General features: G+C 39.4%; 1 protein-coding gene across 4 annotated transcripts in view; it reads left to right on the forward strand.

The window, feature by feature from the left end:
• Positions 1-18,530, forward strand: part of GFRA1 (GDNF family receptor alpha 1) — a 297,143-nt gene that overhangs the window by 222,288 nt on the left and 56,325 nt on the right. For all 4 annotated transcript variants that reach the window (XM_020988148.2, XM_020988145.2, XM_020988149.2 and 1 more), the window contains one exon: positions 17,710-17,819. In XM_020988148.2, the coding sequence (XP_020843807.1) occupies positions 17,710-17,819 (110 nt within the window). The remainder of the gene's footprint in view (positions 1-17,709; positions 17,820-18,530) is intronic.

Below are 18,530 nucleotides of genomic sequence, written 5' to 3' on the forward strand. Positions count from 1 at the left end.
AGGTGTGAGGTGGTACCTCATAGTTGTTTTAATTTGCATTTCTCTAATCAGTAATAATTTAGAGAATTTTTATATGACTATACATAGCTTTGATTTCTTCTTCTGAAATGACATCCTTTGGCTATTTATCAATTGGGGAATGGCTCTTATTTTTAGAAATTTAACTCAATTTCCCATATATTTGAGAAATGAGGCTTTCATCAGGAAAACTTGATGTAAATTTTTTTGATAATCCTTGTCTTGGTACCTTTCAGCAAAATGTAGTTTCCCTGATTATCTCTTTTAATTAGGTATGTTTTTTTTCTTTTGCTTTGTCTGAAATCATGATTGCCACCCCTGCCTTTTTTATTTCAGCTGAAGCATAATAGATTCTGCTCTAGGCCGTTATTTTAACTCTGTGTGTCTTTCTTTTCAAATGTGTCTCTTGTAAACAACATATTGTTGGTTTCTGGTTTCTAATCCATTCTGCTATCCACTTCTGTTTTATGGCTGAGCTCTTCCCATTCACATTCACAGTTATAATTACTAACTGTGTATTTCCCTTCCATCCAATTTTCTTTTGTTTATCCTTCTCATTTTCTCTCCCTCCTCAAAAGTCTGTTTTGTTTCTGACCACTGTCTCCCTTAATCCACTTTCCGTTTTATCACCTCTCCTTATCTTTTATCCCTTTCCCCTCCCATTTCCCTATTGAGCAAAATAGTTTTCTATAACCAACTGAGTATAATCTTCCCTCTTTAAACCAATTCCAGTGAGAGTGAAGTTCAAGCATTGCCTACCACCTCACCTCTAGTTTTCCCTTGCTCTATAAAAGCTCTTCCTTGCATGCCTCTTTCATGTGAGAAAAATTTCCCCATCCAACTTGTCCCTTCCCCTTTCTCCTAGTGCATCCCTCTTTCTCACCCCTTCATTTTTTAAAAATTATCCCAACATAATGATTCACACTCATGCCCTCTGTTAGACTCCTTCTAACTTCCCTAATAGTGATAAAGTTCTTAAGGCGTTATGTTTACCATCTTCCCATTTGAGAATGTAAGCAGTTTAACTTTATTGAGACTCTTATGATTACTCTTTCATGTTTACCCTTTTATGTTTTTCTTCAGCCTTGTGTTTGGATGTCAGATTTTCTGTTTAGCTGTGGTCTTAAATTATTTCTCAATCTATTTCCTAGGTCATTTTTTGATAAGCTATTTCATATTTTCTTCTGTTTTTTCCATTCTTATGACTCTTATTGTTTTTTTTTTTATGTCTCATAGAGTCATTAGCTCTTACTTGCCAATTCTAAATTTTAAGGAATGATTTTCTTTGGTGAGCTTTTTTTTTTTTAACTCTTTTTCCATTTGCCCAATTCTGCTTCTTAAGAAATTTTTTCCTTCAATGAATTTTTGTGCCTCTGGCCATTAGGCCGATTTTGTTATTTTAGGTGTTACTTTCTTCAGATTTTTTTGTACTTCTTTTACCAAACTGTGAATTCTCTTTTCATAATTTTCCTTCATCACTCTCATGTCTTTTTCCGATTTTTCCTCTACCACACATCTGGTTTTTTAAAAATCTTCCAGGAATTCTTACAGACTTTGGGTCCAGTTAGCGTTTTTCTTTGAGGCTTTGATTATAGCTGTTTCCTTAGGTTTTGCTCTTCCTTGCCACTGTAACAGTTTTTTTATGGTCAGTTTCTTTTTGTTGTTATTGTTGTTGTTGTTGTTGTTGCTCGCTTGCTCATTTTTCTAGCCTATTTCTTAACTTTGAACTTGATGTTAAAGTTGGGCTGTGCTCACCTAGGGGGTGGAGAGGCACTGTCCCAGTCCTTAGGCTTTTTCATGCAGCTGTTTTCAGAGCTAGTTCTTGGGTCTGCAAGTTTTCAGTTTCCAAGGTGGTATGAGCCAAGGAGAGGTGTGGTCTCTGCTCTCTTGGTCTTTGTCCTGGTCATTATTCAGGAAGGTTCCCTGACTTCTTGCAGCCTCAAACACTAACGCTTTTCTTTTCCTTGGTACTGTGACCCAGGCACTATCTCCCTTGTGACCCACCACCAGCACTCTTCTCCACCCTGGAACTGTGGTCCATAACTGCTTGTGGGCAAAAGAGTTGCCAGTCAGCAGCAGCTGCACCTAGTGCCAGCAAAAGGTTCGCTGTGGATCTCTTTTTGACCAGTTTTCTGACCCTCTTATCATCTCTGTACTGAGAGCTCCCAAAGCTGCTGCCACCACTGTCATGGCTCCCCCCATCTGAGCTTTCCATATCAGAAATCTATATAAGTGAACCCCATCCCCCAAAATGAGAATATATTAATTTAGAGCTGAAAAATGTCTCAGTTTAGCAAAAGAGCAAGTGAATGCCTAGATCTATGAAACAGTGAACATTTTTTCCTTCTTCTTGTCAGAAATGGAAGACAGTGATAATGCCTGTGTTTCTCTGCTGGAATATAAAAGGTTGGAGTAGGATTCACTCCCAGATAGTTGAGAACATTTGTCACCTATTGTTATAACAGCAGAAAACTGCTGGTAGTTTAAAAGTTTATGATAGCTTCATCCTCCAGAAAACCTTAAATTCATTCTCCCCCAAACAATTCTTTCTCTTAAAAACAAATAACTGTATTTGTTCCGGTAAAGATGTCCCAAGTTGCTAATACGTTATAACCATGCCCTGCCCTAAATTCCTGGTTGCAATTCCGACATCTCTCAGCCAGTCCTTAGAGGCCATTCCAATTCAGTCAGGGTGCCCAATTTCAATCATTTTTGTTTCACAGACAAGGTTGGTGAATGTCACACAGAGATGTTAGGTACTTTATACAAAAAGTTCATTTCTAAGGACTTTGACATTATTAACAGGAACACCCTGGAAAACATTGAAGTCTCAGGTTAATTGCCCTGCCTAACTTTCTGGAACATAGAAGACAACAGGAAATAATCTTGAGATTTCTTAAATTTTTAGGCAAGGAAAAAACAAAAAGCATTTATTGTGGGTAAGTCTTGAGGGTAAAAGCAAAAAACAAAAAACAAAAAAAAAAACCCCAAAACCCAAAACCAATCCCTGCTCTCTTCAACATGTACCTTTTGATACAGTGACACTGGCCTGGCTGGTCTACAAACAAGACCCTTGGCTCTGGGCATTTTGTTTGGCAGTCCCCCGTGCTTGGAATACTCTTATTTCTTGACTCCACTACTGATCTTCCTGGCTTTCCTTAAAGCCCAGCTAAAATCCCATCTTCTACAGCAAACCTTCCTTAACTCCTCTTAATTCCTGTGCTTTCCCTCTGTTAATTATTTCCTATTTGTCTTGTATATAGCTTGCTTTGCATATGCTTATTTATATTTTGTCTGTCTTATTAGATTATTTGCTCCTTGAGGGAAGGGACTGCTTTTTGCCTCTTTTTGAATTCTGTGAGCTTAGCACAGTGCCTGGCATGTAGTAAACACTTAATACATGTTTACTGATTGATTGATCAATTAAAGGGGAAAGACAACATAAAGAAGGGAACTGAAAGAGGGAGGACAGAGGTATCTGCCAGGGGGTATGTCAAAGTCTGACAACTCGGAAGCAAAGCTGAGGGAATAATGAAAGTTGGTCAGCCTGGATTCCTCCTTAAAACGGATGCCCCGGGAGGAACTCACCAATGGGAAGAGGTCCGTATGACAGAGGGATGCTGCAGGGTGAGAAGGCCATAGGAATGTTTGGATATTCTAGGGTGAGAAGGCCTCATGTTCTGGGGAGCGCAGCCGACGGTGGCAGTCTGGGAAATCAGAAACAGAGCTGAGTGGAGATTTTTAGCCTAACTTCTGCAGTATTCAAGCCATCATATCATTACATTGATTGCCCTGTTCATGCAATCTTTTGAAGATGGGAAGGGTGTTTCACAAAATCATAGGATTTCCACCAAAGGCACCACCATCTTTATGTTGTCTCAGGTTCACAAACTCCTATTATCATTAACACCTCACTCACCCCCAACATACATATTCAGTCAGTTGCCAAATTTTTGCCATTTCTACCTTTATACCATCTTCTCTCCACTCACACAAGTCTATTCCTCACCTAGAATATTCCCATTATGCTCCTCATTGGTCACTCTGCCTCAAGTCTCCTCTCCAGTCTGGTCTATATTAATGTTCTCAGGTAATTTTCCTTAATCATAGACCTGACGATGACTCTAGAATAAAATATGAACTCTTCTGTTTAGCTTTTAAAGCCTGACACACCCTGACCCAAACCTGCTTATCTATCCTCATTGGATATCACTTCCCCTCCTGCCTTCTGCATTCCTGTCAGTTTTGTTTTCTCAATCCTGACACCCCACCTCCCGTGCCTTGTACTGGCCATCCTTCAAGTCTAGACTGCACTCCTTCTTTACTTCTCCCTTGGAGAGAACTGCATTCCTTTACAATGCAGCCCAGGCACCATCTTCTTGCATGAAACCTTTCCAGATCCCACCCTGTAGACCCTTCCTTCCCAAACTTCCTTGTACTTAACTCCCATGTGTGTGTTTGTATGTACATGTAAATATGGGTCTATATGTATATATACAAATATGTATTTATTAACTTTATGTTTATGTTTTACATTCTTTATATGTACTTGTCTCCCCCATTAGAATGTAAGCCTACTATGAGTATCTCTTTGTATCTCTAATGCAGTGCACAAATGTCTGTGCATAGTAGGTGCTTACAAAGTATTTGTCCATTGATTTATTAGAAGTGAAAGTGATATCTCATTATTTCTAGACCAAGTTTGATCTTTGATCCTTCAGGCTTTGGGGGTCACTTCCCTTTTCTCTTTTTGTTAATCTTTTTGTTAGGCTTTTCTTAAAATGTCATTCCCTTCTCACCCCCCCCCCCATTGTTCTGTACCTATGAGGATATGGATTATACTTTTCCTAGCTAAGGACAATAGATTTTGTCTTATTTTCAATTCAGTTCATCTCATTTTGACAAGCATTTCTTAAGGTCCCTGACCTCAGTTAGCTTATGTTCTACTGGGAGATACAGTGGCAAACAGATAAATAATTATGTGATATTTTTGTTGTTGTTCAGTCATTTCATTGGTGTTGGCTCTTCATGACTCCATTTGGGGTTATCTTGACAGAGATACTGGAGTGGTTTGTCATTTCCTTCTCCAGTTTATTTTACAGATGAGGAAACTGAGGCAAACTGGGTTAAGTGCCTTGCCCAGGGTCATACATCTAGTAAGTGAGGCCAGATTTGAACTTATGAAGATGAGTCTTCCCGACTCTGAGCCCAGCATTCTATCAACTGTGCCACCAACTGCCCCAATTATGTAGTATATTAAAAGTAAATCCGAAGTTATTTGGGAAGGAATGAGCACTGAGAAGTAGCAGTAGGGGGAACCAGGTAAGTCATAGTAGAGGAGTTGACACGTGGAAACTTGAAACATTCCAAGGGACCAAAGGAGAGGTAAAGAGGTCTTGAACTGATTTGGTAGCCCAATGAATGAAGAAAATGGAAAGCTGTGTGGTGGGGGACTAGGCTGGGGGAGGGGGACGGACAAGAATTGAGAATTTGACTCAGCTGTTGAAGACTTGGGTCCCTAGAAGAATGGTGGCGACCTTGATTGCCAAGTTAGGAGGAAAGGTGTGTTTTGTTTTGTTTTGTTTGGACGGGAAGATAATTACTTCCATCCTAGATTGGTTGAATTTCAGATGCCTCTGGGACATCCAGATGGAGATGACCAGCAAGGCAGGTTGTGCTACCACTAGCTCCAGAGTGAAAGGAAGGCTGGATATGTGGATGTGTGAGTCATCTATGGTGATAATAATTGAGCCCATGGGAATGGATGAGATCTTGTAAGTAGAATGCAGAGAGAGAAAGGAAGAAGGCCCAGGACAGAACCCTAGGCAACACTCATAAGTTAGAGGGTAGGAGCTGGATGATAACTCAGCAAAGGAGACTTGAAAAGAGCTCTTGGATATAAGGACCAAAAGAGAGCAGTTTCTTTTTTTAAATTAATTTCTTTTGATTTTTCAAAAATCACTTCCATATGCTTTTAGAGTTTAAAATTTTTGTCCCCCTCCTTCCCCACCACCCTTCCCAAGATGGTAGGCAATCTGATATAGGCTATACATATACATTCCTATTAAACATATTTTCACATTAGTGAGGTTGTAAGTAAGAATTAGGACCAATAGGAGGAACCACTGGAAAGAGGAAATAAAACTCAACAGAAGAAAAAAAATAGCAAATAGTATGCTTGGATCTACATTCAAACTCTGTAGTTCTTTCTTTGGATGTGGATAGCATTTTCTATCATGCCTTTGGAGATGTCTTAGATCCTTGTATTGCTGGGAAGGGTTAATTTTATCAATATTAGTCATTGCACAATATTCTCCTGGTTCTGCTCACTTCACTCAGCATCAGACCATACAAGTTTTTCCAGGTTTTTCTGAAGTCAGCCTGTTCATCATTTCTTACAGCACAATAGTATTCCATTACATTCATATACCACAACCTGTTCAGCAATTCCCCAGTTGATGGGTATCCAAGAGAGCACTTTCACAAAAGCTAAAGGAAGGGAATCCAGAAGGAGGAGGAGGCACCAGTCAACAGTCCAAAATGATACAGAGAGGTCTAGAAGGATGAGGCCTGAGAAGAGGGCATTAATGGCAACTTAGAAATTATTGGGGGGAAAAAAAGAAATTACTGGTAACCTTGACACTAACAGTTTCAGTCAATAAGTAAGATTAAGAAAAGAGGAGAAATTCAAGAATCAAAGGCAAAAAGGGTGGCAACAGCATTTTCTAAGGATTTAGCTGTATTAAAAGGGAAGAGAGACAGAAGTTAATAACTTATAAGGAGTAGGCAAAGGGTTAAGTGAAGATTTTTTAAGGCTATAGTAAATGTGTAATATTTGTATGCAGTGGGGAGGGACCCAGAGATTGAGGATTGCAAGTGGGGGAATTGATAAGCAGAACAAGGTCAGGAAGACAGAAGAAGAGATTGATTCATCAAACATTTATCAAGTATATCTACTCTATCCCAAGCACTGGATAGGTACTGGGGATACAAAGATGAAAGTGGAGTAATCCCTGCCCTCCAGGAGTTTACGTTTTATCGGGGGGGGGGGAGGTGAGAGAAAACATGTGCACTCAGAAATAAGTACAAAATATGTACAAAAAGCAAAGTCATTTAGGGAGGAAGTGGGCACTAGCAAGTAGAAGCATGAGGCTAGCCTTGTGTAAGCTGAGCTGAGAAAGGCATTTGATCAGAGCCTTGAAGGAAGGTAGGGATTCTAAGAAAGAAACAAGTGAAAAGAAAAGTGCATTCCACACGTGAGCAGTAGCTTGGACCAAATTAGAGTTGGGAGGTGGACTGCCATGTAAAGGTAATAATAAGTAAGCCAGTATAGTTGGAAAATACTTGAAGAAGGAGTGTAACATAGCCTGGAAAGGTTGGCTGGAGTTAGATTATGAAGGGTTTTTAATGTTAGAGTACTTTATCCAAGGAGTAATAGGCAGCCGCTCTATCTCCTTAAGCAGGAGAGGTGACAGGATAAGACTCTTTCGGTAGAACTGCCATTTTGATAGTCATGTAGAAATCCTGTAGGATCGGAAACCATGCAGGATCAGAGGTGGGAGAGGCTTGAAAGAGAGAGAGAGAGAGACCCATTGGTTGGTGATTGCAATAATCTAGGTGAGACGTGATGAAGGCCTGTACTAGGCTGGTGTCCAGTAGTGGAGAGAAAGCAATAGATGGGAGACCTTTTGTGGAGATAGAATTAATTGTGACCTAGGAACTGTGTGGATATGGGGGTTTTGAGGGAAAATGAAGAGTCAAATTCAGAGTTTATATTTTCTGAACTGGCGGGTTAGGTTCTAAATTTGAAGGCATCCTCCAAACATGCTGTGTGATAGAGAAGGACTACTTAGGATTTTAATCTTTTACTACAAATGAATAAGCAGAAGTTGCCTGTGCAGAGAATACTCTTGAATCCTGGAATGGCTCACCTCACCAAATACCCAGGTTTTTGAAATCCAGTGTTAATTGTGATTACCTTAAAGTTGTTGTGTCAGTAGGAATGAATATTTGGCCAAGCAGTTTTTTGGATATTAGCTCCTCATTCCCATGTGTTGCACAGAGAGGAGCTAAGGAAATACCACATTCATGAGAATATTAAACACCATCATGTCTGAGCACAGGCAAGGAAGAAAAATTATATATGCCAGCCAATCAAAAGCAACCATTAAAATCAAAAACAGCCCCTGCCTTCAAGGTACTTATATTCTAACCAAATAACAAATTACAAATGCAAAAATGACTGATGGTGATGAGTGTCCTTAACTCTTTCCCCTATATTTGAGAGTTTTCTATCTGAGACTCCTTCAGACTGGGCTGAGCAAATGAGAGAGAAAAGAAGCATTGAGTTTCGTCAGAGCTGGCCCACTTGGTGGAGAGATAGATATGTCCCTAAACTGTTTTGAGAGAAGGATGTCCAGAGCGAGCAAAGCCTTTGAGAAAGAAGGGAATTTCACCCAATTACTTCTGTCTTTGAGGTGCCAAGACCCACTAAGGCTGAGCCTGAACCTTTGGAGAAATGGACATTGACTTACACATGGCAATATGTGACTTCTTTTCCTGGAATTAAAGGTCTTATGGGAGGGAGTCTGGAAGGCTGCTTGTACGGTGGAGAGCTCTTTCCAAACCATAAGTACATGAGTTCTGGGTAAATAATCCTCAAACACATTCATTGGATTGGCACTTTAACAAACTCTCAAAGAAGTGAGAAGTATTTGGAGAGGACTTGATAAAACATAAAAGGTGTCCCAAGGTTCGCATGCCTGCATTTCAATCGGCACTCTCAGTGCTAATTTGCTGACGGGCGTGTTTTAGGTGCGCCAACTTGGAGACCCAGTTTACTCTCAAAATCTTGGCTCCTTTTTACTGCTTGTGGTTTTGAGCTCTGATGTCTGTTCTGTCTCCTCTACACTCTTAATCAAGAGGCTAGAAAATATGCTTTCCATCCATGGGAAAAGTAGAGCCCACAAAAGACCCTTACTTTCCAACCAGTTCCCTGGCCAAATGTTTTTCCTTGCTCTCTGGAAGACAGAATCATATTGTACAATTAAAAAAAAACCCCACAAAACACAAAGAAACAACCCCCTGCAAAACATTTAATATAGGTTTTGATTTCCTGCAGAATGCATTCCAGATGTGCTCTCCAACAGGCTGTTGGAGAATGAAGTCTGAGGTAATTTTTTTAACAGAGAGAAATCATGTTTTGTGTCACCACACCAGAAAACAATTACCATTATTCTATTTTTCCTGGGTCCAAGATTAGAAACATGTTTTTTTCAGGATTATTTTTATTCCTTACGAAAGGTCAGTAACATTAACAAAGTAATTTATTTTACCCAACTTCAATTAAATATTTAGTCATATGTGGAACATGTTGTTTCTTTTAGATCTCCATTTAAAATTGTACTGCTATTTGAACCTGGAGGTTTTAGAGTTTCAGAGGTGAAGGCTTTTGTTGGGGAAGGGGGAGAAGGGATGGCTTGGTAAGAAAGCTTGAGATCCACTGGGCAACTGAGTGTAAGGGACACTTTCTTTTAAAGCTGTGATACCAGGACCTCCAAAGGACCATCATAACTCTGTCAGCTTGCTTACCTGAGTGGTGTGATGGAAGAAGCCCTGGATTATGAGTGAGCAGATCTGAATATGAAGTCTGCTTCTTCTGCTTGCTCTCTGTGGGACCTTGGACAAAGTCATTTCTCCTCTCTGCGCTCAGTATCCTAAGCTATGAAATGAGAGTATTTGATTACATGAGCTCTAAGATGCCATCTAGCTCCAAACTCTAAGATCCAGTGATTTTAGGGATGCTTTCTGCTTCTCTTTTAATCTACTTCATTCTACTTCACATTTCACATTCTGCTTCACATTTCGCTATAGGAAGATGTTGACCAATCTAGTAATGTGCATGGCTTTCAGTATATTATAAAGCCCATCCTTAAGTAATTGACAGTTGATTATAATCCCCTGTGGAATAAAAATTATAAGATGTTGCTATAGGCACAGCTTCCTCTTCCACAAAATGTGTTTCTTTAGGTGCTTCTTTATACAGAAAGATTTAAACTAATACCAAGATGCAGTACCTTTTGGCTTTATCAAATTTGCTCCTCCGACCCCTTTTAGTTGTAGGTGTTGTCATGGAGATATGACCTGTCCCAAATGTATAAGTTAAAGGGGCAAAGAAAGATGGGAAAATAAATATTTCTGTGCGATGAGCTTGCTGCAAAGGTTAGGCTTAACATTAACTGGAGTCATAAATTTCAGAGAAATGATTGGTTTTAGATAAAGTGATCTGTTGGGAAAACATTAAGAAAATTGGCTTAACTAAATTAAAATTGAACTAAGATTCAAGTTTCCACAATATGTAGAGTGTGGTTTATCTAAGAAAGAAGAAAGAAAGAGAAAGAGAAAAAGGAAGAAAGGAAGAGAAAGAAGAGAGTGAAAGAAGGAAAGAGAGAAAAGGAGGAAGGGAAAAAGGAGAAAGAAAGGGAAGAGAGGGAAGAATAAAGGGGAAAAAGGAAGGTAGAAAAGTAGGAAGGAATGAAGAAAAATAAATAAAAAAGAGGAAAGGAGGAAGGAAAAAGAAAGGAAAGAAGTAAAAGGAAGGAAAGAAGATATAAGGAAGGATAAAGTAAGGGAGAAAGGGATAGAGGAAGAATAAGGGAGGGAAAGAGAAAGGAGACAGAGAGAGAGACTGACTGACCAAAGAAAGAAACAAAGGAAAAGGGTTTTAACAAAAGGAACTCAGGTATTTTCCATTGGAAATGTGAGGGGAGATATGGAGACAAGTAGACTGTGGTGAAGAAGGCTACCTTAAGTTTCTGATTCTGTAAGATGTAGCTGGTCTCTTCCCCCATATGAATTTTGGTGAATAGCTCCACTGCTTTGCAGGTCCGACATAGGAAGCTGTTGGTCATCAGGAAGGCCACCATGAAGTGAATTAAATAATTCATTTCTAGAATCACTTAGGTCAGTTCTCCATTCCACACTCTATTACTTAAACTAGCAGGATGGCATAGCAAAAAGGAGATTGAGCCAGAAGTCGGAGAGCCCTGTTCAGATTCTGGCTGTAGCGCTAACTGTTAACCTTGGACAAATTATTTATTCTCACTAAACCTCGGTTTCTTTGGTAAAGTAGGTATAATAATACTTTTGCTGTACCTACTTCAGAGGAAGACTGTAGGGAGAGCTTTCTATAAACCTTAAAGTGCCTTATAAATGTGAGCTATTATTATTAATTCTTCCTCATTTTATTAAAAAGTTCTCATTTCACAGACAAAGCCTATTACCATTGTTATTAGAAGAAAAGCTTTAAAAATAATCTTGTTGAATAGTAACAGCAGGAGAGCAATTGTGCAATTGATGACTTAAAACAAAATCCCCCAATTATCAGCTTCTCTCTAGATTACTTCAGTTACCAGACTTTAGAGACTCTGTTAGAATACATTGGAATAAAAATTGCTTTCTGCCACTGAGAAGTAGCATGGTGTTGTTGGCATAGTGGATAGAGAATTGGTCTCAAAGAGAGGAAGCTGTTGCTGTTCAGTTGTATGTGACTCTTTGCGAGCCCATTTGGGGTTTTCTTGGCAAAGATACTGGAGTGGTTTGTCATTTCTTATTCCACCTCATTTTATAGATGAGGAAATAGAGGCAAACAAAGTTAAGTGATTTGCCCAGGGTCGTACAGCTGGTAAGTACAGTTATCCTTTCCACATTGCAGGAGTTAGGAGTACCTTCCCCCAACTTCCCCACCCCCAGCGATTTAGAAAATTTGCACAAAATTTTTTGGCCCTTCCTCTGTACCAGAAAAAAAGTCTGATTTTTTTTTCTTTTTCTTTTATGGGGTGTTTATAGTACTTTACTGCAAAATTTGGGTTGATATAATAAAATACTATACATATAATTTCTGAGTTTCTACACTTTTTTGTGTCATCTGCTGACTTTCAAGTATCATCTGTGGCTTCCTCAAAACTCCCCCAAAATTCCCATTTAATTTCTTATGCTGCTGACCCACATTATGTGAAAACCACAGTGGGGAAAATCAGAATGTGGAAGGGATAACTATAGCAGAAACTGGATTTGAGCTCAGATTTTCCTAATTCTAAGCCCCGTGCTCTGGGCCACCTAAGCTGCCCCAAAGACAGGAAGACCTGAGTTCCAGTGCCACTTCTGATATAACGGTATGACCTTCACACATCCCTTAACCTCAAGGTACTCTAGAGTACAAGACTATGGGGTTCAGAGGTGCCAACATTCCTTGGTCAAGGGAATTTCCTTGCAAAGGGTGAAAGCAATCAAACGTCTAGTCCAAGGGTGGAGAACTTGCAGCCAGTTTAGTTGGACCTACCAAAGGTCGAATTCTATTGTTGCAGCCTTTGAGAATCCAGTGTCATCATCACACCATAATATTAGTTATTTGTAATTAAACCTTTAGAACTAGAAAAGAATCTTCATAGGGCATCTAGTCCAACCTCCTTATTTTTACAGAAAAGGAAACTGAGGGTCAAGAAGAAAAATGATATGTCCAAGGTCACATAACTACTTAGTGGCAGAGTCAGGACTATTTGGGAGTTCTAAAGTGGCCTAGAGAAGTATATTTTTGCAATTGAATGTCAAGTTTTTGTAATTAAGCCTTTAAAATTAACTTGGAAGTTTACAAATACATGTCAAGTACAACTAAAGGGTTAATTTAATTGCATTCCTCACCCCAAGATGTATTGTTCCCTAGAGCCAAAGAATTTTCTGGAGACTGGGAGGCCCAGAAGACCATGAAGAATACCAGTATTACTTAGAATATGAATACACACACACACACACACACACACACACAATATGTGTATATGTACGCACATATGCATGCATACACACATACATACACACACATATATATGTATATGCATGTGTGTGTATGTATACACACACACACACACACACACACACACACACACACACACACGTTTCTTTCCTCCAAGGGACTCAAATATCCTATGTACTATCTCTCTTTTTAATTTTTTTGGCAGAATGGTAAATTTAAGCATTAAATGATTTACCCGGGAATACTTGTTAGTTTCAGGAACTGGATTGGAAACAAGATCTCCTATCTCCTATTGTAGGGCTTCTCCCCCCCCCCCCCTTAAACTGTAAGGCTTGTTTCCAAGCTGTGATTTGTCCTGGATAAACATTTGAAGGATTATCATAATCTTGGATGAGCTAAGCTGGGAATTGCTGGTGTCTTTTTTACCTGTTTAAGTCATACATTATTTTCATAACACTGTTACAGAACATGTGGGAAAATGATCCCCCCCCACTGTCAAAAGACCATCTGCTGTTCGAGAAGACTTTTCTAGAATTTGTCAGTAAAATCATTTTTCTATTTCCAGATAGCAACATATTTATTTTAATAAGATTTTCCTGAGAAGCTACTTCCCCCCCCACCCTTAGCATATTTTCCCAGGCTAATGTAGGATTTGCTTGGTATTTTTCTTCTTGGTAAGAGTGGGAGTAGTTTCTTTCAGGAATGGAGATGTCAGTGTTAGTGCCTATTCATTTCCTTTCCAATTTCACAGAGAAAAAAAATCAAATTCATCACTTCAGGGTTCATCGTGATGCCACACCTCCTTCTCTCTCTCTCTCTCTCTCTCTCTCTCTCTCTCTCTCTCTCTCTCTCTCTCTCTCTCTCTCACACACACACACACACCACACACACACACACACACAGAGTTGTATTCACAGGATCATACATTTAGGGGCCTGGATGGAATTTTAGAAATCTCTTCTCGGGAAAATCTTATTAAAGTAAATATGTTACTATCTAGAAATAACAGATAAAGAAACTGAGACACTCAGAGAGATTAAATAATTGCCCAAAGTCATACCACCAGCAATAAATGATTGAGTCAAGATTTGAACCCTGGTCTCCTGATTACAGATACAGTGCTGTTTCCATTGTACTGAAATTCAATTTTTAAAACTTTGAGTGGATTCTCTCAGCTTAGTGTATTATAGCTATTGCCGAAGAAGAGAATAGGAGCATGCTTTAAAAAAGTAGGGGATAGGGTAAGCTAAGTTACTTTTCATTGAGGGAATATGTCAGGAGTAGAGAATTCTGCACATTCATTCATTCAACAAACATTCATCAGATGCCTTCTCTGTACATTGTTCTATTTTAGTTACTAGGGAACATAAAAAAAAAGAAATAATATGAAGTCATTACTTTTATAAGAACTTAGTATATGTGTTTATATACAAATATATATTTATTCTCATATATATGCAAACATACCCATATATGCATATATATATATATATAATACAAATAGAAATATGAAGTCACAACCCTTAAAAGACTTTCATGTATATACATACATGCATGTTCATCGCATATTTATATCTGTGTTTATATATATATATACACATTCTCTTTAATATACATATATGTGCATGTATATATATATAAACACATTCATATATAAGTATATATAATACAAGTAGAAATATGTGAAGTATAAAGTGTTGATAGAGCAGGTGCCTCTTATGTGGACAGTAAAGGTAATGAGTTGCTTTAGGGCATTCTAAAGGTATAAGAATATCCCTTTAGTCACAAAAGAAAACGGGAAAGCAGGACAGGATACATACAGAGTTGTGATTTTTGTTTGTTTGTTTTTTTCTCTCTGCATTCCTTTCACCAGTCTGAGCTAATATTTTCTCTATTCCACCCGACTCAAAGGTAAAGGGGAATATAGAGAGAGTCTTGCCCCAGTGGCCTTAACTGCCCTCTCAGGAGCTCCTGAATCTCTCCATTGACCACTTGATGGTCATTGTCAGCAGCAGTGATGATTTCTTTGGAGTGTACCATTCAGACTTCCCCTTGTCCCTATCTCATGGAGAAAGATGGTAGGCATGAGAGTGCTCTGGCAACATGAAGCCCTGTATCATCAATGCCTTATCAGTAGTATCTGAAAAGATTTTCCCAAATGTTGCAATGTGCTTATGGTTCCTTTGACCATTCTTGGGCCATTACTTCATTTTCTTTATTGAGAGCAGGGTCTCCCGAGTTGTGCTCTGCACAGAATATTCAGTTTCATCTCCCAAATGAGAGAAGGAATTGTACTAGCTGTCACAGACTCTGACTTAATTAGCCTTTCATTCCAGAGACCAATTGGGAGTCAGTCCTGAAGTTGTTAAGCAAAATGGGTCTGGTGGCATTAGCTCAGATGCTGAAGGACAGTAAACTCTTTCCCCATTAGGTACAGTTTAATAGTCTGCTCAAGAGAGTAGGCGAAACCAAGCTATCATGGAAACAGAGAGTGACCTTTCTGTCTCTAGAGGTAAGAAAGGGAGATTGGAGCTGCCGGGGCAGAAAAGATACTTTGGGGCCAGGTTGTACAATGCAACTTGAACCCCCAGCTGCCTGAACTATATTTGGCCTCTGCAAAGTTAGATGTACAATACAACCAGATCATTAACTTTCATGACCACAGAAATTCTCCAGAAATTAACACAAAAATCAAGCTGGATACGATTGGAACCAGTTGAGTAAGCATGAACCTTCTTTAGGGATTTCCCATGAAAAATAAATACTTTAAATAGGCTGTCCATTAAGTGGCTAAGTTTTATGTCCTCTAGTGTGTTCAATTACAGTGGAACCCCACTCCCAAGAAAAAAAGAAAGAAAGGAGAAAAAAAGGAAGGAAGGAAGGACAGACACATCAAGAAAGCAAAGCCTCTCAGGGAGCTCAAAATGCACATGGGCTAAACCTCATCTGGCTATTACTGACTTGGATGGCTCCTGTTCAGGAATTTTGCAAAGCCATTTAGCTTCCTAGCACTGCCATTATCACAAAGCATTATTAAGTACATCTCAATGTCCCACTGTGTTCAGTACTGTACAAAGAGAATTGAACAAATACAGGGTTTATCTGGGTCAGAGGTGGAGAGGGATGTTAGAGTCTAAGGAGAAAACACTAACAAATAGGGTGTAAATAGATAGTGCAAAAACAAAGGATAAATGGCAAATAGCAGGAATAGAAGGGAATCACATAGTTTTTAGTCATTTGCTCAAGGAAATAACTAACTGCACATGTGTACCATGTGGCACTCTAATAGGCTGTGAATTTCAGTTTATATGATTACAAATTTTCTTCTCTGTTAAAGTGGCCATAATGTTTTCTTTTTTGGGTTTGGTTGGGCTCTTTAAAAAAACAAGCTAAAAAGGGACTGAGACTTCTAGCTCAGAGCTTGGGCAGCCCCGGTGCTATTCAGCCTTTCCCCTAGGGCCCCAGAAGACCGTCTTACTCCCACCAGAGCTCCTGTGGGGGCCCTTCTGTCTATTCCTGACCTTTTAGTGGAGAAAAGAAAAAAACAACAACGACGTTATTCCCTTAGGCTACTGTGGAAGAAAGGAAAAGCAGCATTGAGAGTTGCCTAACAAATGGTGATCCAAAGGTATCAGTTGCCCAGAAAACATTCCGTGGTGTCTAGTAAGTAGTTCAAATTCTCTTAAAATCCAGTATGGTCTCACAAGGTGGTTGTGAGGTTTAGATGAGCCTCTTGTGTGCACAGGTGGTTTGCAAACCCTCAAGGTGCTTTATAAATGTCAGTCATCATTATTGTATCTCATTTGTACTCTTGCATTCATACTTGAAATACACATCCACACGCTGTTCACTCTTAAGAAAGGTACATGACCATACCTTCTCCTGTAACTTGTCCATATTACAGGTTTTATTGTCTCATTTTATATGCAAAGTTAGCACTACTAAAGGAAATATATTAGGAGTCTTCTACAGGACACTCACAGGTAAGCTGCAGGCCACTTGGGCACAAGTGTCTAAATAAGGCTGCTTGGCCATATGCTTCTCTTCAGAGTTTGGTAGATGGTACCAAACGGCGGCCCCTGGCGATAGATGATCCTAACCTTCCTAATCCACCCATAAAGAGGAGGCAGCTAGGTGGCACAGTGGTTAGAACTCTTAAGCCAGGAGTCAGGATAATACTAGCACCTACCTCCCAGAATTATTGTAAGAATCAATTAAGATAATAATTATAAAAGAGCTTAGCAGTGCCTTGCTTATAGTAAGTGCTATATAAATGTTAGCTATTATTGACTGTGGGTTGCAGCGTTTTCCTCTAATCATGGCTTCTCCTAAGCTCCTAAGATGCAACAGTATTTTGTGTTACTTGTTTGAAATAAATTGCCATTCTCTTAGGCTAGCAGGCGAGGGGCTATTTGCAAGGCAGATTCAGGTCCTTTTGTAACTGGTAGGAATTACAGAAGCAGATGGGCTGTGGGCTCTAAGATCATCTTTAAGGTGCCAGGGAGACATGTTTCTGTGGTAAGTAAATATTTTTCCAGTGTCTGCCTTAAGTGTGTGAAGAGATCATATTTCTTGAAAGATGTAAATAAGCAATGTCAGGAAATAAATATTGAACAGAAACTTCAAAGCACCAAGATCTCTCTTGTTATAGGCTTAGGGGCACCACTGTAAGCGAGCAGAGATAGAGACAGAGGGAAGGCTTTTAGTGGTTGTGGGTTGTTGTTTGGAGGGTGTTAATGGTTTAATGTTTCACATGTTATATGTTTATATAAAAAGGGATATTGACAGAGAAAATGATGCTAAAGTTATCTGCCTAGAAGCTTAGGATTTTTTTTAAACTCACATTTCCCCCCCCAACCCCACCCCTTTTTACCACATTGCAGATCTCGCCTTGCGGATTTTTTCACAAACTGCCAGCCTGAATCACGGTCTGTTAGCAGCTGTCTAAAGGAAAACTATGCTGACTGCCTTCTTGCCTACTCTGGGCTTATTGGTAAGATCTGAAGGGGATTGGGGGGAGCAGGGAGAAAGAAATGTTGTCTGGTTTACAAATGCCCACAAACTCTAACTACCTGACTATCTGTAAAATTGTTCAAACATTCTGTGCTGTGTTTTGACTTATCAGCCCTTTAGGAATACTCTGTAAAGAAAAAGATAATAGATGGAAAGGGACAAAGACTGAAAGTGAGGATCATTAAGGGCAGCAAAAGGGCAAGGGAGGACCTGAGAAGGAGCATGCTATTGAGAAAGCCGAGTTGTTGGAAAATTCACAGGGTAGAGCAACAGAAGACAGAGAATTGAGGTTTTGGATGGAGAATCAAGTCAAAGTTAATTGAGAGTCTTGCTAGAATGGCAAAATTGGGTGTCATTTGATCTTGGAAAATGTCACTTCCCACAAATCACTCTTTGGAAAGAATAATCCTTAGTGTTGGTATCCATCAATGAATTTATCCGGCTAACTCAACCCTCAGTGTTCATGCTTATCATGGTGGACGTAAGCATCCTAGAAAATTGTCTCCTTCCCTTCCAAACCCAAGCATTCTTATAAATATTTAGTGGAAGGTGAGATTAAAATGGCTTTAACTGTTTGGGAAGAAACCAGGAGGGTAGAAATCCTGGATGTAAAATGTAGGCCTGCAGGTAGAAGGGGAGGAAGCTGCATGTAGCAGGAACAGGTGTAATATATGTCAGGAGGCTGTGTGGG

Source organism: Phascolarctos cinereus, unplaced genomic scaffold (assembly GCF_003287225.1).
Source record: "Phascolarctos cinereus isolate Bilbo 61053 unplaced genomic scaffold, phaCin_HiC Scaffold_3;HRSCAF=262, whole genome shotgun sequence".
NCBI classification, from domain to species: domain Eukaryota; kingdom Metazoa; phylum Chordata; class Mammalia; order Diprotodontia; family Phascolarctidae; genus Phascolarctos; species Phascolarctos cinereus.